The 22,634-nt window shown below is 49.1% G+C and overlaps 1 protein-coding gene across 1 annotated transcript in view; it reads left to right on the top strand.

Moving 5' to 3' along the window:
* Positions 1–22,634, top strand: part of LOC127462230 (protein Wnt-3a) — an 88,368-nt gene that overhangs the window by 62,155 nt on the left and 3,579 nt on the right. The window contains exon 3 of the mRNA XM_051770683.1: positions 20,693–20,958. Coding sequence (XP_051626643.1) covers positions 20,693–20,958 — 266 coding nt within the window. The remainder of the gene's footprint in view (positions 1–20,692; positions 20,959–22,634) is intronic.

Here is a 22,634-nt window from a genome sequence, read left to right as displayed (position 1 = left end):
AAAAGAGCCTTTAATCACTGGTGTTGCAACTCCGTGAGGTCACTGCGTCAAACACTCTGATTAACTGCAGGTATTTGCCTATTTTATGGGCTTGACCACTAATGTGGTTGACTAAAAGCTGGAAGTATATTGGGCTTTTCTTGGTAGGGATGGGTCTTCTGATATTTAAGAGGCTTGGAGCTGGTTTGTTCATCCAGGGCTGCACCTTCTTTTGTGAGGTTTGTGACTCCTGGGGTTGTAGGGTTTTATTTGGTTCCATCAACCCTGCCAGAATGAGAAGGGTGCTCTCTTAATTCAGGCTGGGCAGCTGAGGCAATTAGCCTGGCTTAAAATGGCAGGAGAGCTAAACTTGGTGCTGATTGGGATCAGACAGCTTGGGATGAACCTCAGTGTGGGGTGGTGGATCTTCTTCCCTCTGTGAGCCACAGGGGATGTACATCAGAGAGTCCAGGGCAGTGGTGTGCCAGGGGTGCCTCAGGGGATGGTGGGGGCTCCTCTGGAGATGGTCTGAGCAGGTCAACCACATCCCAGAGCAACTCAGCCCTCTGATACTGGGCTTCAAGCCCCCACAGAGCACAGCCCTGCTGCTCATCAACCACACGCCAAAACCCAAAACACTGGAGAGCCACAAGTGATCCAGGAGGTGCTGGGGAGCCAATCCTGCCCTCACAGCTTGAACTTAAGCTCTTCACCCAAGATAATACCCAAACCTGACTTGAACTTCAGCTGCTCACCTGAACAAGTCCACAAACTGCCTTGCCATAAAAACTGATTGAACCCAACTGAGGTTAACCAGCCTGGGTGAAAAGTGCATCTTCTTTGGGTAGGATTTACCCTCTGGGAGCTCCTCATTTCTGGGTTTGACCTCTAAGCAGCTCTGTGAGACTGTGGGAACCTGCAGATCACGGGCACTTTGCTTCTTAAATGTATTTATTGAACAGGACTCTGAGCCCCAGCAACTGCAGGTTGCACTCAGCATTAAAATAAGGGCAAACTCAGGTCCTGAAATTTGAAGAATCCCTACAGTTGCTCCCCAAAATCTCTCCTCTCTAAACAAAATAGCATCTCCAGGATGAAGTGGAAAGCCTCTCTCAGCTCTGCTTTGCTAAGCTGTGCTCTAAGTTCCCTGAACTCTCTGTAGGCTTCCACCATCCCCCAAAATTAGCACTGAGGGTGGTGGTGATGCCCACAGAATAGAAGTCCAAACATGCAGATTGGAAGGAAAACATGCCAAAAATTCCACCGTAGCCAAGAAACACAGCAGAGAAATTGCACAGAGTCAAGAAAGCCAAGAGGATGGTGGGACCTGGGAGCGACTCATGGGCAGGAGATGACATTTCTTATCAGCTTTGGCATTGCTGCATTGCAGGGTGGGACTGGGCAGTGGATGGGTGCCCTAAATCCAACAGCTCCAGTCTGGCTGCCTCCCACACCAGGAGGTCCAGCAGAGCCATGGCTGAATTTCTGAAGGGTAATCCTCAGCTCGAGAGCAACAGTGTGGTCTCCAGGAATAAACCAGGAACCAAACCTGATTTCCTAAAGCCCACTGACAGCTTTCCACCCTCCCCAGCTTATATCCATTGTCAGGCTCCATATCCCATCCCCAGTTGCTTAATCCATTCCTTCCCGCCCCACTGCCAGCACAATAACACCCCACTGGGGAGACCCACCCACCAGGAAATCCTCCTTTAACACCCTCCAAGGGAGCAGCCAGATTTACCTCTGCCGTTGTTCTGGAAAACTAAACGAGGACTCATCTCTTCTAATCCCCTTTTAGGATTTCAGGATGAGGCCTGTGCTCCCATATTAGCATATCCAACAGCTCCTACGTGTGCACTGCCAGGCTGCTGCTCCATGGGGGCAAATCACGCCCCAACACACCCTTCGGGTACCCCCTTATCTCCCTCTGAGGACACAAATCAATGAGCCCTTGCAGTCACCTCATAAAAATTCCTGCAAATGAAGACTTGGCTTAAAGGGGCTGGAGGTCTTCCTGCAGGATGAGTCTCATGATTCATCCTTCCATTGGAGAGTCTGGGAACTGCTCCTTCCGTGTGACACACGGCATTTTTATTGGCCTCGTTTCTGGCACGGCAGCAGTGGCTTCTTTGGTGTAGGCAGGAAACAGGCATCCAGTTTGAGGAAAATTTTGAGGTGTTGTAGAATCACAGAACCCTAGAATGGTTTGGGTTGGAAGGGACCTCAAGGTTCCAGCCCCCTGCCATGGGCTGGGACACCTTCCACTAGACCAGGTTGCCCCAAGCCCCGTCCAACCTGGCCTTGGACACTTCCAGGGATGGGGCAGCCACAGCTTCTCTGGGCAACCTGTGCCCAGAACTTCTTCCTAACACCTATAGAATCCATAATCTATAGATTCCTTTGCCATCAGGTTATAGAGTCACCTGCAGGTGATGGGGCAGTCATAGGATGAGCAGTAATGGCTTTGGGCTGACAGAAAGCAGGTTCAGATTGGATATTAGAAAGAAATTCTTTATAAGCGTGGTCAGACCCTGGCACAGGTTTCCCAGAGAAGCTGCCCCATCCCTGGAAGTGTTCAAGACCAGGTTGGACAGGGCTTGGAGCAACTTGGTCAAGTGGAAGGTGTCCCTGCCCATGGCAGGGTTTTGGATCTGGATGATCTTCAAGTTCCCTTCCCATCCAAACCATTCTGGGATTCTCTTATTCTGTGCAATACTAATATTTCCCCTCAGCTCCTGAATGACGTTGCTCACTAAAGAGACTTGTTGGGCCATGTAACCTGCAAGCCCAAGAGTTTTTACTCCTCCCAGCAAACCTGGGAGAAGCATCTATTTGGAGGGATGCATTTTCCGGCCTGTAACCATCAGAAACTTTGTTGTGCCAGCACAAATCCCAACTTCAGTCCTGCAAGCCTTTTGCTGGCAAGTCTGGAACTGCACAGAACCATTTGCATGATTAAAGGTTGCAGGACCAAACTGATTAGAAAGATTCAGCAGGTTCTGCAATCAGAGCTTTAGCACAGATCCACTGGGCAAGGAGCTGGCTCCGGGTATGGAGTTGGCTTCTCCTCAGAGTAACTTCCACTGGTTTCAACCGAGAGCTGAAAGTTCTCAGCCTCTCTTAGGATTGATCTCTGCACCTGCAGAGCGAATTCCTGTAAATATTGTTGTGGTTTTAGTGGCTTTTTCTTTATAATATCAAACCCCAATGCTTTGATTAGAAATGGGGAGGTGTTGAGGAGGAGGAGGGGGGGGTGGAATCTGACAGTGTTTTCTGGCATTTAGTCCCTAATTGAAATATTCCCTTCGGGTATTTGAAGAAAAAAAAAAAACTTAAAAAAAAAAAAATTAAATTGGCCCAGATATTTTTTTTATGAATAACGCTTTAATTAAATTTTTACATATTAAAAACGCACATCAGTCGGAATAGTTACACGAATAGCACGGGTGTTAGTCATGTGCGAGCAGGGGGATGATTCAGTGCAAGGCTGCCTGTGTCACAACAGCCTCTCCCTCCGAGGGCACATGCGGGGTGCTGAGAGGCAGAGGGAAATTAGCATGAGAGATGGGAGCGAGCGCGGAGAGGGAACGCAGGAAAAAAAAAGGCCGGGAGAAAGGCGATGTTCCCAGCGGGATTGGCAGGAAAGGGCTCCCTCGCTTACGCAGGGACCTGAGCTCCGTTCCCAGCTCTGCCTCCGGGCTGTTACACAACAGCACGGCTCCCTTTCCCTCTTCCCTGCGCTTCCACCCCCTCCTTGGGTTCGCCCAGGTGGGTTTGAGGAGTTCTCCTCCACGTCCACCTCAAGCCCGGCCGGAGGACCGAGAGCGGAGGGTAGCGAGGCGTGAGGATGGATCGCCCGGGGAAGGGGTGGGAGCTCCGACCTGGGAGGTTTTGGAGAACAGGTTAGACAAACATCTGTCAGGGAAGGGTTTAGGCAGAGTGGATCCTGCCTTTGGGCACGAGGGTGCGAGGTCCAAGTCTGATTATCTGTGATTTTTAAGTACTTCTGGAGCAGGGGCTGAGCCTGCCAGTGCATCTGGATGTCATAAAATAACAACAAGTGAGGGGTCTCATTAAAAATGTAAGGGGTTTTTTTGTAGGAAAATAAATATTTTAACACCAAGATGCACCTCTAATTACGCTGGCTTAACTTTTCTGCCACTTCCACTGCACTAGATATAAGTTATTCTATATATTTACACCAGGCCAAGAGCAGGATCAGGCCCCACGTTGTTCTGCTGCTGGCCAAAATATATATATTTTTACTTTCCTCGATTTATTCAGTAACTGATTTGCATAGACATTTCCAAAGGGTTCTTGGTTTCTTTTCCTTCAATTATTTTTTGCTCTGCACATGTCATCTATCCCCCACTCATTACACAGGGCAGCAGCAGCGTTGCCACCAAGGGAGCTCACATTTAGCAGCAAGAGAGGAATCTTTAGCAATTCCCATCCCAAGAGGCTGCAGGATGTGGAGCTTTGATTTCGTTGCTGTGAGATAGACAGGGATGAAAGCACTGTGCACTGCCAGGAAACCCTTAAGGTTCTGGGTTGCTCCAGCAGTTTGGCAAATGCCTTCCCACTAAAGCCACCAAAGGCAGCAAAAGCAGAACAGGTCATCACCCTTCCACCCCTCCAAGTTAAAATTTGCTGGATAAGGAGTCATGAGTTGTTCCCACCAGCTCTGGAGAGCCCACACCCATATCCCTGGGGTGTGGATGCTCTTTAAGAACCTGTAGCAGAACATCAGATGCAAAATCAGGACTAAGATCCTGTCCAGTCCTCAGATATGAAGGCAGGGCTGATATAAGAGCAAACAGGTGAATTAACAGCAGCAAGAATAAGTACAAGCTGGAACTGCAAGTTTTCTTGCAGTCAGGCTGGCAAAGCTCTGGAAAAGCCTCACAATGTGAAAAAAAAAGAAGCAAATATATGTAATGACATGTAGCCTGGGGAAGGGAATCTTCATCAAAGGAACTGTTATCATTTGGCTTAAAAGGGGTGAACCCAGAGACAGACATGGAAGCTGGATCAAACCCCACAGCACCTGCCTCCTCTTCCCACTCACAGCCCCTGTCTCTGCAGGGAGACTCCAATCCCTACCTGGAGGTTACTCACATTTTGGGTGCCCGTTGCTTGCCTTGCCTGGGAAGGCAAAATCCGTGTGCAGCTCAGGCTGGAAGAGGTCTTCTCCATGGGAGAGAGCATCTCTGCACACCTCCAGCTGGGAGAGAAAACAGCATCCCTCTAATCAGGGAGGTGGGTTAAGCTTGGGAAACTCGGGCAAAACAAGGTAAGCACGAGATTAATGAAATTGGCTTGTCTTGTGAACCCAAATGATGACTGGATGAGAATCTGGAGGTGTTTGGTATCCTCTGCTTCTACAGCAGGTTATTTGATTTTTAGGGTGGTTTTTTTTAAGGCCAAGTTGGTATCTGATGCTGCCCCAGCTGTGCTGAAGTTCTGGTTATGGGAGGGATTTTAGCAGCGGCAGAACTGAGTCTTGACAACGTCCATCCACAATTCTGAAATTGTTTTGGGGTCTCTGGTTCAAATATCTACGTGGCTCAGTGAGGCACAGAAACCATCATGTCTGAGAGCTTCTTGGACTGAGGGAGTTCAAGAAGCCTTTAGATGATCCTCTGGGGCACGTGGTGTGACCCTAGGGATGGTCCTGTGCAGGGCTAAGGGTTGGACTCGATGATCCCTGTGGGTTCCTTCCAACCTGGCATATTCTGTGACTCTGTGATGAAGGAATCCAGACCACTCTCCTAGCCCAGGCTGGATGTGCCAGCTGAAGCTCAATCCTGGAGCTCCTCATCCTGGCACTGAGAGCACGTGGCACTTGCCCACCTCAGGACAAGAATTGCACATCCTCCACCTCCCCAGGTGGGCACAGGCAGGTGGGTGCACAGCTGTCCATGACAAGGAGCTCTTTCACACTGGTGGGACAAGGCAGACACTCTGTGAGAGCTCTGTGAGAGCTTCACTGTTTTAAATCACCACGAGATACAAGTTATACCTATTCTATTATTATTATTATTATTATTATTATTATTATTATTATTATTATTATTATTATTATTATTATTATTATTATTATTTAACCCCTGCCTATCATTTGACAGTGAAGCCAGTGGAAAACTTCCATGGATCTCGTTCCTGTGGCCTTATATTCACCAGGAACTCAAGCTCCTTGTCTTGTTCTAGGTGTGACAGGTTGCCAGGTGGCCTCCCAGCCGAGTATTCACGTTGTATGTTTTTGCTCAGCTTCCCAAATCAAACCAATGATATTTTCAGCCCAGCAGGATGACAGGCTCACTCTTTGGGGTGGCTGAAATGAACCATAAATAGGACATTCTTTCAGCAGAGGGTGAGGTCTACCTTGAAAGCACTGTGGTGGAGATCTTTTCCTTCACTTTTTGAGCATTAGGACATGTTTTCTCCCAGTGTGGGACCAACACCAGGCTGATCACCAGTTCACAGACTTGTCAATGCACAGTGGTCTATGGAGGAAAATACTTCCCTTTTTTTTCACTTCTTCTGTTCTGATTATTCTGGTTGTGGCTTCTTAGGGTTGAAAGGTTTAAGGGAACAGCTCTTAGAACATGACTGTTGGTCATAAAATACCAACAAGGGGAATGGACAGGAGGGAATGACTTTAAACTGCCAGAGGGCAGGGTGAGATGGGATACTGGGAAGGAATTCTTGGCCACGAGGGTGGGGAGGCCCTGGCACAGGTTGCCCAGAGAAGCTGTGGCTGCCCCATCCCTGGAAGTCTTCAAAACCAGGTTGGATGGGGCTTGGTCTGCTGGAAGGTGTCCCTGCCCATGGCAGGTGGGTTGGAATCAGATCTTGAAGGTCCCTTCCAACCCAAACCCCTCTGTGGTTCTATGATAAGTGTTCCTGCCAAGGCTTGACCATGAAAGGTCTATGCTTGACAAAGTTCTGGCTCTGCATTCCACGTGTTCATGGAAGGTATAATTGTTTCCTTACAAAAATGGTGCTGTAGTTGAGTTCTTGGGATTACTTGGGGTTAGATTTGTGAGTTTGCCCACCTTTAGATGAGCTCCTTGAGGAGTGGCCTCACATGCCCTCCCTCCGGGATGGACAAGCTCACAACTGAAGACAACTTCAGCCAAGTGTTCAATATATTCAGCTCTCTTTTCCACTGCAAACTTATCCAAGAGCTCCAACTGTAATCAGAATATCTGTCATCCAGAGCTTATCTGCTGACTTATAATTGCCTGTAAATCATCCAGGCTGTGTCTGGGGCTTTGCAATTTCCTTGTGCTGCTGGGTCTAAATAGATCTGAGATGCCCCAGCAGTGTCCTCGAGTGCTTGGGATTAGAAAGTGGGAAGATAATGATCCCTCTCCAACTCACAGGTGGGCAGCTCGGGCAGAGGAGCTGTTTGAGAGTCGTGTTTTGTAGGACTGAGCCCCTTCTCCCTCAGGAACCACAGATCCAGCCTCCAAACCATGCTTCCTCTCACAAGCTATTTATAAAAAAGTGGCTTCTATGCTTTGGGAGCTGCATAAAATTTTTCTGCTTCCCCAACTGGGTGAAACTGAAACCCACAGAAAAAAAAAAAGCAACCAGATTGCCCAAGCCTGCTGCAGGGAGGTGAGCAGCTCCTCCAGCACCCAAACCCCCTCCCTTCTCCAAATTGAGCCTGCAAAGCAAAAACTTCTGCAAGCTGAAAAATTGCTTAATTGCCTCAAATTGATTCCATGGTTTTATTAAGATATTTTCCCAGCTCCATTATGGTTAATTATTTGTATTACAGTAGACTCTGAGGCCCCAAGCAGAGATCAGGGCCCCATTGTGCTAAATAGGGTACAAGCACATAATAACAAAACCATTCCTTGCCCCAGATAGTTTGCAATTATGTGGAGAGCTGCAGTGGAAACACACCACAGCTCGTGTGAACACCTTTTAGGAGAGGTTTAAATGGATTTTGAAAGCCAAAAGGGTCCCTCACGAGAGTGGAGCTGCTCCCTGCAGCCCCACTCACTGAGCTCCAGGGGGAAAAAGTGGAGGGAGAATACTGATGTACAACCAGAACACCACCCCACCTGGCTCAAGGCCTCATGATGGGAAGAGGGGGAATGAAGAAGAGGAAAGAAAAGTGGGGAAAACTGAGCTGCCTTCCCCTTCACCTCTGGTCTGTGCTTGGAAACTCGGCTGCGGGAGGTTGTTCCCCTGGGGATTTCCAGCCTCATCCTGCAGAGGCAAAGCTCTCCTCTGTTTAGGTAGATGTTAAGATCAGCACCAGCCTAGCAGAGACCCTGCCTGCTTCCTTCCATCCCCGGTGAGGAAGTGGAGCAAAAAAGCAGAAGGGGAGCCCTGCACTTCTCCTTCTCCCTCCTCCCACCCCCCGCGCTGCCAAATCTCCGTGGCTGCATCTCGACCGTGCGTGGGAGACCTGGATTATTGAGGGGTCACAACAGGGGAGCTTTTCCACACCTGCAAGAGAGTTTTGAGACCTCAAAGCCTTGCTGGATGTGATGCTCAGGGCAGGTTTTAGGTGAACAGGCAGCTGCTGATTCCAGCAAGGTGCTGTTTGTACCCCGGGTGCTGCTGTGTGGCCTCGGGGATGCTCAGGAGGTGCCTTGGACCTCTCTGCCTTGCCCACCTCCTTGTGCTTTCCCTGCATCACAACCCAGGGCCGAGAGGATGTGAAAGGCAGCAAACTGCAGCCCCAAAGCCAGGGAGAAATCCAATTGTTTCCAAACACTAAGCTGAGGACTCAAGCGGAGCAGGAACCTCTGGAGATAACGCGGTGTCTGTGTGTGTGTGCCTGTGTGTCTGCGCGTAAAACAGAATCCCCCGGCTTTAGCAGGGCTTTGAAAAAGATCTGGGTGGTGATTCAAAATCCAGGTTATGACCTGTGACCTTTGGATGAGAAATTGTTGCCATTTAGGATGTGTTAGGAGGTCCATCCTTTTCATCAAATGCGTGTTTCTTCTTGCTGCGGGAGGCAATCACACCGGTATATCATTAACTCGCAGAAAAGGAGGCTGTAAAAGAAGTTGATGGGGGACCTTAGCCCACACCCTGCTGGGGTCTGCTCCGAGCACAATATCCCAGCGACCATGAGATTAAGCTAAAGAGAAAAGTGAAAATGCTTTTCACGATTCACACGCCCTTTAGATTGTTTTATTAAACCATTTGAATAGGGATTTCCCTTTCGGCCGACAACGGGGCCCGGCCAATGCATAGTTCTAGGTTGCTATGACTTAGTTGGTGCTGGCTAATCACAAGTGAGGGCAAATTTCATATAAAATATCTCGGGCCATTGTCAACCTAATGCAGCGTGACAGTGGCAGCACAAAGGGGGATTCATTCACCCCAGCAGGTAATAAGGACGATTTGCCATACCAACCAGGCAGTCTCGAGGGGGGCTGTCAAATACGATCAGAGCAGCGAAATGGAGCCTCACATTCCATTCTCAGGTGGGCGAAGGCGATCCTTTTGTTCCACCATGTTGCTTCTGATAACAGAATACAATTATATTCTCTCTCTTTATTTTTTTTTATTTTTTTTTTTTGGCTTCCCTGTATCCCATTGGGGCTGGTTTTGCATAGGACTCTTTGGGGCTTGTCTTCTTTTTTTTTTTTCTTGGTTTTTTTTTTCTTTCGAGGCCAGAAGGGACCCCAACAGTCCTTTAACCTGGAACGCGCCGCCGGGAGAATTTCACCCCGGTCCTTCCCCTGCTGCCTTTTCCGCCTTCCCCTTTCATTAAGGGCTCTGTCCTGCCACAATGAGGGCCCTGTATCTCTGCTAATAACCCCCAATTGGCACACAGCTTCCTTTTGTCTGGAGCCTCCCAGGGACCGGCGGCTGTTGGGGAGACGAGGGCTCGGGGTAATTCGGGGCGGTTCGAAGAGGACCCCGCTGGCCCAGGACGATGAAATATTCAGGAGGAGGCATTTCTGGGATGGCAGGAGGGGGTTGGGATCAGATGCCACCAAGTGTTTCACACATGACCAAGCCAACAGAAAGACAGACAAAACGTGCTTGCATTAAGCAGGGTAGGTAGGGAGACACTCAGGGTAATGATTAGATCAACAGGGAGATAGGGAGATGGAGAGAGCGATAGAGGGGGGTTTGCTTTGCAGGTATCAGACCCGGGTTACTGATACCAGACTGTCCTGCTGATTTGCCTATCGTGGTGGTCTGGTTACCTGTGATCACCTGGGGTTGTTTTGACAGTGGCTAATTAGGGAAAGCATTCCAGCCTCCAACCCACCCTCGGCTCAGGCTCACATGAGGGCTCGGACCTGCTCCCAGCGCTGATACACAGGGCTTCCAGGCTGCTCTGGTGCCTGGCAATCTGGCTCTACCTGTTTCAGGTAGGGCCTGAAAGGTTTGGAAGTGCTAGAAAGCTTTGGAAGTGTGAGAAAATGTTGCAAGTGCGAGAAAAGTTTGGAAGTGCAAGAAGGGTTTGGAAGTGCGAGCACAACACTGGAGGTTGCAGCTCTGTTGTGCTGAGTGCTACAATAACCACAGTGCAACCATAACCATAAAAAACCAACAGAGAGAAAGCAAGAAGGAAAAAAAAATAGGAGTAAGAAAAAAATCCCATCACTCAGATGTTTTAGGGAAACTTGGCCTTCAGGATTTTACAGGCTGTGTTAACCCAACCTCCTTCAATCCAACTTTCCCTCTTATCTGTATCGCCTTCATGTTCCCTGGCAGGAATTGCCCATTTAATAATTTCCCTCCAATGAGCTGAATCACAGCTAATCTGATCAAATGTCTTTTTAGGGCCTTTCATCTTCCCAGGGATGTGTTGACACTAGCACAGCTGGTTCAGAGGAAACAAGAACTCAATCAGAACTCCGTTCAAAACACAGATGGGACCCAAACCTAACCTTTCCTTTAAGATATGCAAAAGTGTGGTTAACTCCTTGTTATTATGCATTTGCATACGTCTTTGCATTTAGGGGCCTGGTTTTTAAATGGATAAAAAAGTCAAACAAACCCTGGAGCTGGATTTTGATGAGAAGCTCTGCAGAATCAGCTGGGCCCGGAGCTGGCACAGCTCCCTGTGGGGAAGGGGACAGGCTGTGGTGTCGTGCAGAGCCTGGAATGGATCCACAGGGCAGCTCCTGGTTGGCATCCTGGAGGCACCCTCCTCCCATTTCAGGGCTAGACCTGAAAGCCTTTATTACCTGCAGCCCCCAGGGGCTGCTGTTCTTGCAAAGTGGGCTTCCCTAGATCTGGAGATAAACCCTCTTGGGAATGCTGCTAAAGACCAGGGCACCTGAGACAAGTCCACACATCAGTCAGTGCTTGGGTTTCCTTGGTGAAAGGCTCCAAATCATTCAGGTCTGTCTGTAAATCTAAACAGAGAATGGAGTTGTGGATTCCCCATCCCTGGAAGTGTCCAAGGCCAGGCTGGATGGGGCTTGGAGCAACCTGGTCCGGTGGAAGGTGTCCCTGTCCACGGCAGGGGGTTGGAATGAGATGATCTCAAGGTCCCTTCCAAAACCATTCTGGAATTCTTTAATTCTCTGATTCCAGCCTTAGAAACAGGTCTTTGAGGAATGGACTTAGTGATCCTTATCCTTCTCCATCCAAGGGGTCCCAGGCAGTCATTTAGGCTCTGCTTCTGTCCAAAGGTTCCCATGCAATCAGGCTCTTCTGGACAAGATTCACAGGGATTTATATAACACTGGACAAGTCTTTGTGCAATGCAGAGCTGCTCTGGAATGTCCTGGAGCTACCACAGAGTCCTGCAATGACTCTAAGCCCAGATGAGGTGCTGATTTGAAAGTCTTCATGTGGCAGAATCGTGGAATAGTTTGGGTTGGAAGGGACCTTTAAAGGTCATTTAGTCCAAGCTCTCTGCATTGAGCTGAATGATCACTCAGCACCTGCACAGCTCAGCAGAGGCAGCTCCAGGTCCTGAGGTTCTCATGGAAGGCCCTATGGATAAAGAGTGATCCAAGCATAAGCATCACTCCTAGGGCAATAAGGAATCATGGACTACTGGGCAGGAAGAAAAGCCATCCCTTTTTTTACTCTCTGCAATGTTGGAGGCTGAAAGGATGCCCAAAGCTCAGGCTAGAGAGTGTGAGCTGAGCTCTAAGTCCATTTATTTGCAAATGGGCAAACTAAGGCAGAGTTTTGGAGTCGCTCATGTCCAGAGAGGCACCTTGTATGCCACTGGGTAAGGCAGCTCCCAGGCTCTGATCTTCCCAAAGCCTCTGGAGTCTTCTCAGAGAAGCCACAGGGACCTCCTGACTGATGCTGCTGTGGTGGAGCAGAAAACCAGGGTCAGGGCACTTGGCTGCTCAGTGGTTTAGGCTTGGGAGTGACACCAGGTAAGGAAACAAAAACTTTAAGGAAGCTCAGGGCCTCTTCACAAAGATTTGATTTGGAAAGTATTTTCCAGCATAACTAGGATGAACAGAGCACATGCTGGGGAATTTGGGAATGTGCTCTGTGGAACGAATCTCCCTCCCACCAGGAAGCCTGACTTGCCCCCTCTTTTTAAAATCCTTGTGTTGAGCACATCCAAGGGCACAGCTTGCTCCTCTCCACCTTTCCTAACGGGTGGAAGGTGTATTTTTTTGAAAGCAAACAGCAAGTGGGGTACAAGTACCCCCTTCTAAGGAGTCAGGGGGTAACAGGGGAGGTGTTGTGGTGCTGCAGGAGACCAATGTGTGGATGTGAGGATGTGTCAGGGGAATTACAAACACTGGAAACAGGGACCTCTCCAGCGAGAAGCTGAGGGAAGCTTGAGGCTGAGCCAGACAGCTTATGTAAAACCCTTCAGTTGGTTTATCTGATACGGGATCCTCTCTTGCTACAATCCAGAGGAATGTGGGGAAACTGAAGCTCGGCAGCCTCTGAGGCTCTACCAGAGCCAATATTTTGTTTCCAACGTTCCCAGTATTTTCCCCACGAGCAATGTCAGGCTCCCAGCAGCCGTGACACCTCTGTGATCCTCCTCCTCCTCCTCCTCCTCCTCCTCCTCCACGATGGGAACAACACTTGTTCCCCTCCAGCACTTGGGCACAGTCTGTGCAGCGTGGATGGATCTGTCAGCCGGCGTGTGCCAAGGATTTCCCTGTTCCCTGCCTTCCCCTGGTGCTGTGCCAATATTTAATAGTTCTGATTGGCAAACCATTTCCTTCTTTGTGATCATTAAAAAAAAAAAAAAAAAAGCATTTTAACTTTTTCCCCCCCACAAACTTTCACTCCTTTCCCTGGGGAGAAACGTGTCCCATGAAAAGGTGAATCCTCATTTCTCAGAACCACAGAATGGTTTGGGTTGGAAGAGACCTTTAAAGTTCATCTGGTCCAGCTCCCCTGCACTGAGCAGGGACATTTTCCACTAGAACAGGTTGTTCAAAGCCCCTTCCAACCTCACCTTGAATGTTCCCATGGATGGAACATCCACCACCTCTCTGCACAACCTGTTCCAGTGTTTCACCACCCTCATCATAAAAAATTTCTTCTTTATATCAAGTCTGAACCCACATTTTTTTAGTTTAAAACCCTTGTCCTGCCTCAACAGGTCCTACTAAAAAGTCTGTTCCCATGTTTCTTCTCAGCCCCCAAAAAGCATCATAAGTTCGGGGACATCATCTCCATGTCCTGAACCCCCAGTTTTTGGCTTTGAGGGATCTGCTGGTTGCCCAGTTTAGCAAAGACCAGCTGGGCTGAGGGACTGGAGTCTCCTCTGCTGGTATCTGGGACAAGTGAGTCTGCACTGCCTCTCCTGCACATGGATTTTGGGGCCAGCAGGCAACGGTGTTCAGTTCCTATAAGCCCCCAGTGTTTCCTGCAAATGCTTTTCCAAATCCTGGGAGCTCTGACTCACCAGTCCCACTGGATTTCACTCCTGCTGTTCAGAAAGCAGCTCTGCCTGTGAGGTTGTGAGAGCCTAAAGAAAGCTCCTTCTCCCAGGGGTCATCATCTATTTAACAACCCCCGAGGTGCATTTGGTATTAATCTTTTCCTGATATTCTCCTTTTTCATCCAAAGAGGTGCAGCACAGCCTTCCATTCAAAGCCCTCCTGGCTTATCTTTCACCATGGAAGTGCTTCTGGGTGACCCTCTCCATGAGGGAATGGCCCAGCTCTCCTCTCAAGCCCCTCGATGGATTCAAGGAGGAAACCCCAGTGTGCTGAGAGCAGCTGGGTTGTCCTCCTTGTGCTGCAGTCAAAACCAAAATTCACTCCTTTGAGTCAAAGGCTGGGCTTCCAAAACTCTCAAAAATTCTCCCTTCTGAAATTCCTCTCCACCTTTCTCCACTGGATAACCCCTTCCTCCCCTGCAATCCCTACGTTGCTTTAACATTCAAGAAAGACCCCAGACACGGCAATCAGGGGAAACTGAGCTGTTAGGACAAGCCCCCAGTTGTGCTGGCTCTGAATACCAGAAGCACCAGTCTCTCCCCACTTCTAGTTCCAGTTTTTTGGGGGTTTATTTCATTTATTTGGCCTTTTTTTTCAATCCAGAGTCAATGCAGTGTCAACTGCCGTGCAAATCCTAACTGACAGCTGCGGGTTTACATCCCCCGGAGCCAAGGAGGGAACTGAAACCCTTTCTCACATTCCCTAAGTACATGCCCTACCAGACAAATGTTGGAAGGACTTTACACCTTCCTCCCCTCAGAGATGGGTGTCTGAAGTAGCTGATGCAACAGGGACCTTTCTGTTGGCCTTTAGCTTTGTAAAATGAAGCTCGGAGAAACCAGCACGACTCCTCCCCACAGTCCTGGTAAGCCAGTGTATTATTTCCTCCATTTTACTCCATTTTTTTGCCTCTCCCAAGAGCACCCAAGAAGTTGGTGGTGTCAGAAATTCAGGGTTTCCAATGTCTTCCCTAGTGGGGAACAGGGAGCAGGATCCTGTGTTCGAGAGGAGACGGGCTAATGATGGCTGGGAGGAGTGGCTGAGATGTGGGAATTCTTTCCTTCATGGTATGGGGCAATTCTGTTCTTTTCCATGTTGCTTATGTATTATCCAGCCTAAAGAGCTTCACTCCAAGGTCTATGTTTCAAAAAGGAGGGTGGCAAGGTCCTGGATTGGTGGGGTGGGAGGTTTGTCTCCACAGAGCAGGGTCAGGAGTTGTCCTGGAAATATCAATGTTCCTTTTGCAAAGGAGCTTCCATACCTTCAGGAGAACCACCTAGAAAAGTGACACAAGTAGGAAACCCTTAAAAGAGGATCCATCTCTACTGCTTGGCTGTCTGTTCTCCAGCTGCTGAGCTCTGCTTTCTTCTGTGCAAGATGACACCTTCCTTTTCTCTTTTTTCTTTCTTTCTTCTTTCTTTCTTTCTTTCTTTCTTTCCTTCTTTCCTTCTTTCTTTCCTTCCCTCTCTTCCTACCTTCCTCCCTCTCTCTCTCCCTTCCTTCTTTCTTCTTTCTTTCTTCCATTGCCATTGTGCAGGGAGGAAGGAAAGATTTAGGGTGTCAGGAACAGGGACAACAGGGCTCAGTGTTATGGTATAGATATGGTAAAAAGGGACTTTTAAGCTTTTTAAGAGCAAAATAAACCATTATATTCATCCTCTTATGTCACCACAGTCCTTTTGCCCATATATCTGGGATATCTGCCTGACCTGGGGTTAATCATTTAGTCATTCAGAGAAGGATCCAGGGAAAATAAGTCACTGTCTGGGCAGAAGAACACAAGAGAGCAGGTTTCATGTATTAGACAGTTGAGATATTTATACAGTTATTCATTTGACTTCCTCACCCACAACCTGATGACCCTCTGCTTGTCTCCAACACCTTCTGCCTGCAATTCTGAAGACTTCAGTGAATTTAGCATTGCAGGCACCCGAGGAGATAAGCAGGATTGTCCTCAGGTGCACAGATAAGGAAGCAGAAGCCCAGAGTGACCACAGGATTTGCCCAAAGTCACATAAAACAGCCCCGTGAGAGCAGGAAAGCAAATCTCAGGTCACCTCATGCTCAGGCCCCTGAATTATCCCATTGATACTGCTCAGCTGGGTGTTTCTGCACCTCAAGGTGTTTTTTGCTGCTGAGACGTGGTGGTCAGAGATATTCTGCCCAGGATATTCAGGGCACACTCAGGATCTCAGATTCACGGACTGGGCTCCTCGGGAACCAGTTTCCAGAAGTGACCAGTGAATTGGAGACCTTTGCAACTACAGAGCATCCCTAAAGGGGAGTGAGTTTCAGCACCTTTCCCACTGATCTCCAACCCCTCCAAAAAGGGTCCAGAGCAGGGTACCTGGAAGCCTCCAGGCCCTGCAGGGAAACTCAGGAGCAGGCAGGAATTAAACAAGCTGAAGCCAGAGCTTCGGTGACCTTGTGCCGCGCTGAACAGCAAGTGGTTAAAACGCTCTTTAAGTCAACATCCCCGCGAGATATTAGCCCCTATTAACCAGATGACTTTCCAGAAGCTCCCTTCAAGCCCTAACGAGCTGAGTGTCTCCTGCTACCAGAGCCACCCAGTGAGGAATGAGGCGACCCGACAAATACGCGGCGCTTTCCTGCTATCTTCGCTAAATCTCTCGCATTTTTATATGGCACCTTAATAACCCCTCATTTCCATTACAAGTGCATGCTTTCCCTCGGCTTATCTCCATCTCTTATCCACTCCTGCTCCATTCCTGCAGCCACACCGCCCCCGGCTACAACCTGGGGAGCTCCGAAGAGCTCGGCAGGGTCGGGTCTTGCTTCGTGACGGCAGGACAGTCCCATAACTCGGGAGGTGGCAGGACGTGATTCACCCGTGGCACCGCTCCATCTGCGTCAGGGCTGAACCCGGTGCCTTAACTTTAGGGGCAGGAGACGTAAACCCAGTGCCCTAATTCCGCGCGAGTCATTAAGACATCTGCGCTGCGACTTTCTCAAGAGACAAACTCCTCACCTCGCTGCCCCCGGGGCCAGATCTCGGCTCCTTTGCCCTGCCTGCCCACATTCCCCAGGTAGTTACGATCAGATACAACCTCTTTGCTTCCTGTTGTGCGCTGTTAAGTGGTGGCTGCGCTCCACCCCAGGGGTGGCTGCATTTCAAAAGCAGGGGAGTGATTATATCGTATACAAGGCTGTAAAAAGGCACCGGGCTCTTTCTGGGAAGAGAAGAGCTCGGGATAATTGGTGCTTCTCAAGGCAAATCCTATCAGTAGCCCCTCCGTGCCCTCACCCTTTTGGTTAAGGGCTAAAACCGGTGGGGAGTTTAGGTAATGGACCTGAGATTTAGGGCTCGGTGTCCACAACCAAAAGGGAGTTCCTGGAACTGCTTGTTCAGCCCTGACCAACTCCTGGCAAATGCAGAAATTCTTCAGGCTGTGTGGCCTGAAGCTCCCTGGGGTTTGGTGAGCTCTTCACCTGTACAGAGTCATAGAATTGTAGAATCCTTAAGGTTGGAAAAGACCACTAAGGTCATCGAGTCTAAACATTAACCCAGCACTGCTACATCTACCAATTGTGTCCCCAAGTGCCACATCTACTTGTCTTTTAAAGCCTTGCAGGGATGGTGGCTCCACCACTGCCCTGGGCAGCCTGTTCCAATGCCTGACAACCCTTCCAGTGAAAGTTTTTCCTAATATCCAACCTAAACCTTCCCTGGTACAACTTGAGGCAATTTCCTTTCATCCTGTCCCTTGATACCTGGGAGAAGAGATTGACTCCCACCTGGATCCAGCCTCCTTTCAGGTAGTTGTAGGGAGCAATAAGGTCCTCCCTGAGCTACCTTTTCTCCAGGCTAAACATCCCCAGCTCCCACAGCCACTCAGTTGTCCTTCTCTGGACAAGCTCCAGTCCCTCAATGTCTCTGCTGAGCTAATTCGGATCATGCTGAATCCAAAATCAGATCCAAGACCTGCAAACTCCCAAGCCAAAGCCACCCCTCCCATGCTGATGCAGGAGAAGGTTTTCTGCACAAACACCATGGTTGTAAACACCTTCTTTTCAAGGTACAGGGGCTCTCCATGGCATTTGCAAACATCAGTTCAGCACCTACAGCACCTTCCCAATAAGCCAAAGGCCTGGATCAGGTCTGTCCTGAGGAGAGGAAGGGGTGACTCCCAAGAGATGGGAGGTAACCTACCCGAGCAAAGTGTTTTAGCCACTACAGGGGTCAGGTAGAAGCACAACATCTTTGTTTCTAAACTGGAGATACCTGGATTTGATGGATGGACCACTTGGTGGATAAGGAATTGGATGGATGGTTGCACTCAAAGAGGTGTCCAAGTGGATACCAGTGACAAGTGGTGTTTCTCAGAGGTTTGTTTTTGGGACTGGTGTTTGTCAGGGACATGGGCAGTGGGATGGAGGCACCCTCAGCAAGTTTGCTGATGACACCAAGCTGAGAGGTGCATCTGATGTGCTGGAGGGAAGGGATGCCATCCAGAGGGACCTGGACAGGCTGGAGAGGTGGGGCTGTGTGAACCTCATGAGGTTCAACAAGGTCCTGCACCAGGGTCAGGCCAATCCTCAGGATCACAAATACAGGCTGGGTGGAGGATGGGTTGAGAGCAGCCCTGAGCAGAAAGGATTGGGAGCATCAGAACAAGATGATCTTTAAGGGACCTTCCCACCCAACCATTCTGTGATTATTTGACAAGGTTTCAAGATCAGTTAGGCCACAATAGGAGGAGGTGGAAGGTGTGTCAGCCCTTTTCTGGCCTGGCACTACGGATCCCCTTCCAGACTGTAATGACATTTAAACCATCAGCTTGTCTGAGTGGCTTCTATGAGAAGCCTTTGCTTTTCAAAGACCCCAAGGCTGGTCAAGCATCCTTGGAGTGATCATATGAAGCTCCCCACTCCCAAAATTTGGGTTCTGAATCCCACCTGGACTTAGGCAAGTCCCAAGTCCTGTCAAAACCAGACTCATCTGCTCGTGCTCCAAGCTGAGTTTTCAGTCAGGAACTGCATGGTCATCACTTGCAGGATACTGGGATCCTCCAGGCTGGACATATGCTGAACAAGGGCTTTTCAAAATCACACTGGGGATACCTGAGGGTTTCTACATTTTCCTTTCTTTTTTTTTTTTTGAGCTCTAGCCCTTGGTGACTTATTAACCTCCCCGTGTGCATAGACAAACATGTTCCAGGACATTGCTCATACCTTCAGCTTGTAAGTTCATGCACGTTATTTCATTTGCATGTTGTTGTATTTGGTAGTCTTCCCAAAGCAAAGCTTAAGTTCTTGCTTAAGCCTTACAATCCAGCCAGGACTGCTTTGCAGTCTTGATTGCTCCCCGAAAACATGTTGACTTTTTGGCTTGGTGTATTAAACTCTTTGCATTAGTAAAGCCTGGAAGCATCTGGAGGGTAAAGATTAAGCCAAAATGCCCAGGGAAAGCTCAGATCAGCAAAATATGGTGCAGAGAAGGTTTGGGTTGTTTTGAGTAGTCAGCTGATACAGAGCTCAGTAGAAGTTGGTGAAGATGCTTCAGCTGAAAATGTGACCTCGTGCCTTTGGGATCTGTTCATATTTCAACACTGTTGTAGCAGAATCATCTGAAAGGTGTCAGAAACAGCAATGATTTCTCAGATAACTGGTCTATAGGCACAAGGTGAGCTCCTGTGGGGAATGCTGTAAGAGGTTAAAGGAGGCCAGTTATCAGAACTGTCGTGTCTGCTGTGAATTCCCTCAAGGGTTTGAGAATAGCCCTGTTTATGGCAAAAATACCATTTTACTGAAACCAAAAAGCAAGGGGAGATTTCTGAGATGTGGTGTTGAACTCCAGGGTCATTTCTTATGAGTGAAGAAACCAAAACTGGAGGTGTTGGGGGAAGAGGGGGAATAAAACCTGATCTTTTGGTATATTCCCAATTTGCAAAGCAGTTTGAAACGTTTGGGTTTCATTTTGGCACAGTGCAGAAAAAGCACTGGCATCCAGGAAAGCCAGGCCAATGCTGAGCTCCCCTTCCCCACCCAGCTCCACCTGGGATGAAAGGCTGTGATGGAAGGTCTAAAACTCCTCAGCCTTTAGCCATGACATCCTTTGGCTGATCCCTCCCACCAGCCTGAGGCAATGGGCAGAAAAGGAAAGCTCCTTTCCAGTCCCCTTAATTAAGCAAGTGAGGAAAACTTTGGACAGGTGCAAGACGCCATACACTGAACACTGTCACTGAGAGAGGACACACCCCAGGGAAAGGAAAGGTGGCCTCAGGATGGAAGGTGAGGACAATGTTTAGTTTACACAGGGAGGAGTGAGGAACTATCTGTCCATCCTGGTGTTTTCCTCCCTTCCAGCCATCAGCAGCTCTCCCAGTCGAGGAAGAGGAGGTGCTTTACCCGGTGCTGGTCCCACCACTGAGGGTGGAGGCTGTTGTTAAGTGTAGACCTGCATTTTCCATGTTGTGGGAACACACCCAAACTCTGTGCATCCGAAGCCAAGCCCACAGCTCAGGGTATGGCCGTGTGGTGCCCTGACTGCAAAGCACCACGTGGAATATTCCACATACCCCCTGAAACCCAGGTTTGCCCAGCTTTTTGTTGTTCCGTGGCCCTCTCCAAAGACCTTGGGATGACCCGAGTCAGAGCTTCTTGGCTGACCTCAGTGGCCTTGAGTCAAGCCCGGTCCTGCCTGCACAGGAGCTTGTTTCCTAGTAAAATAAAACATCTCTGGAGCAGGTCCAAGCCAGACCACAGGGAAGAGGAGAGTTTCCTGGCCTCCTGCCACGCCCTGGAGAGAGGAGACGTTCACAGGACTAATCAAACCCGCGTGTGGTCCCTCATTCCCTGCTTTCTCTCTCCCACAGCCACCAGGGAATCGGCCTTCGTCCACGCCATCGCCTCGGCCGGAGTGGCTTTCGCCGTGACCAGGTCCTGCGCCGAGGGCTCCGCCACCATCTGTGGCTGTGACACCCGCCACAAGGGCTCCCCTGGGGAAGGCTGGAAGTGGGGGGGCTGCAGCGAGGACGTGGAATTCGGGAGCATGGTGTCCCGGGAGTTCGCGGACGCCCGGGAGAACAGACCCGACGCGCGCTCGGCCATGAACAGGCACAACAACGAGGCCGGAAGGACCGTAAGGACTTTGGGTTTTTCTCCTTTCTCCATCTCCTGTTTGTGTTTTCTTTACCCGCCTCGGTGAGCTGTGGGAGGGGATTGGAGGGGGAACGACCAAACCTAAATCTGGGCAGATTTACATCTCAGAAAGATAATACCTGTCCTGAAATAGTTCTTGTCAGGGAGGTGATCGATGGAAGTGATCTGTGAAAGCTCCAGGTAAATTCACCCACCCAGATGTAAATGTCTGCCTTGGAGTCAGTTGTCCAGAGGTCTTTTATAGAGGATGGATCTGGACATGTCTAGGGGGGGATTTCATCCCAGCTTGGTGAGGGCATCATCAAGTGTCCAAGGCTTTGAGCAGCCTGGTCTAGTGGAAGGTGTCCCTGCCCATGGCAGGGGGTTTGGAACTGAATGGTTTTTAAGGTCCCTTCCAACCCCAACCATTCTGTGATTCCATGATTAGAATAAATAATTCAATTATAATGCCCTAACTGGGCCTGCTGCCATCCATTGGCTGTAGGACATCTGAAGTTCAGATGTGCCAGAGCTTAGGGGGTGGATTCAGCTGTTTAAGAAAATGCATTTTAGTATAAGCTGAGATATCCTGAAGAATCCAACCTATCCTTGGAAAGACAGTGTGTCTCCTGCAGTTTTGCCATCCTGGGGCTGATCACAGAATCACAGAAGGGCTGGGGTTGGAAGGAACCTCTGGAGATCATCTGGTCCAACAAATGACTTGTGATACCTCTGACACTCAAAAATGGCATTAAATGCACGTGTTTAGACAATTGAATCCTAGTTTGAGTGCAACTGTCCATTCTCATGGGATCATCTCTCTGCTTTGTAGGCCTGAGGGAGGAGAAAAACAGGAGACCATTTCCCACTGCCCCTCCTCTCAACACTGTTCTATTTTCCAGGAAATATTTGAAGAAAATTAGAGGCAGTATGACTCTGGTACCTCTTGATCAAACTTAGACCATGCCCTAAAGCTGGTTTTACTTCAAACAACCAAGGGGAAAAAAAAATGTATCAGGGAAAAAAATGTGTCAGGGAAAAGAAAGCACAAAATCTTTCCCCCACCACAGTGGCTGCCTCACAAACAGGGAATCTTTTCCCTGGGTAGAATAATCCCAGTAAGAGGATATTGGTTTTTTCATCTCAAGAATAACTCATAAATTCCAGAAGAGTGTATTTTGTGGGAAACAATTCATGAAACTGGAGCATGAAGTTCTTGCTGATGGAGACCAGGATGCAGCTTCTCTGAGATATCAAAGAACAGATTAATATGGTCTTGTTCCCTCAGCAGCAGGTCTGGCACATGTCTGGGAGGACATTAGAGCAAAGCCACCACAGCTGTGCTGTGCAAGGAAACAACTGTTCTCAGGCAGACTAGGACTTTGGTGTGAGCTCCTCAGGTGGGCACCATCAAATCCCAGGGGAGTTATCCCACCTCACACCTCAGCAGAGCTCTTGGAATACAACTTTTGGAAATGAAACATCACCAGAAACCAAAACTGTCTCCAATGTAGACAACCACAAGCAATGATGTGGTTTCCCCCAGCTCTGGCCTAAATTATCCCAGGTAACCCCAGATATTGTGCATTGCTGGTGGAAGTTCCTGGGATAGATAATGGGACAAAGAGGACTGTGGAGAAGATGTAGAGAGTGGGAAGAAGGGATTTGCTTTAAAGT

This window comes from Manacus candei, unplaced genomic scaffold, assembly GCF_025592945.1.
Source record: "Manacus candei isolate 608988 ecotype Guabito, Panama unplaced genomic scaffold, ASM2559294v1 h1tg000122l, whole genome shotgun sequence".
Taxonomy (NCBI): domain Eukaryota; kingdom Metazoa; phylum Chordata; class Aves; order Passeriformes; family Pipridae; genus Manacus; species Manacus candei.
Note: the sequence above shows the minus strand (reverse complement) of the source record. Positions and strands in the feature narration are given on the sequence as shown.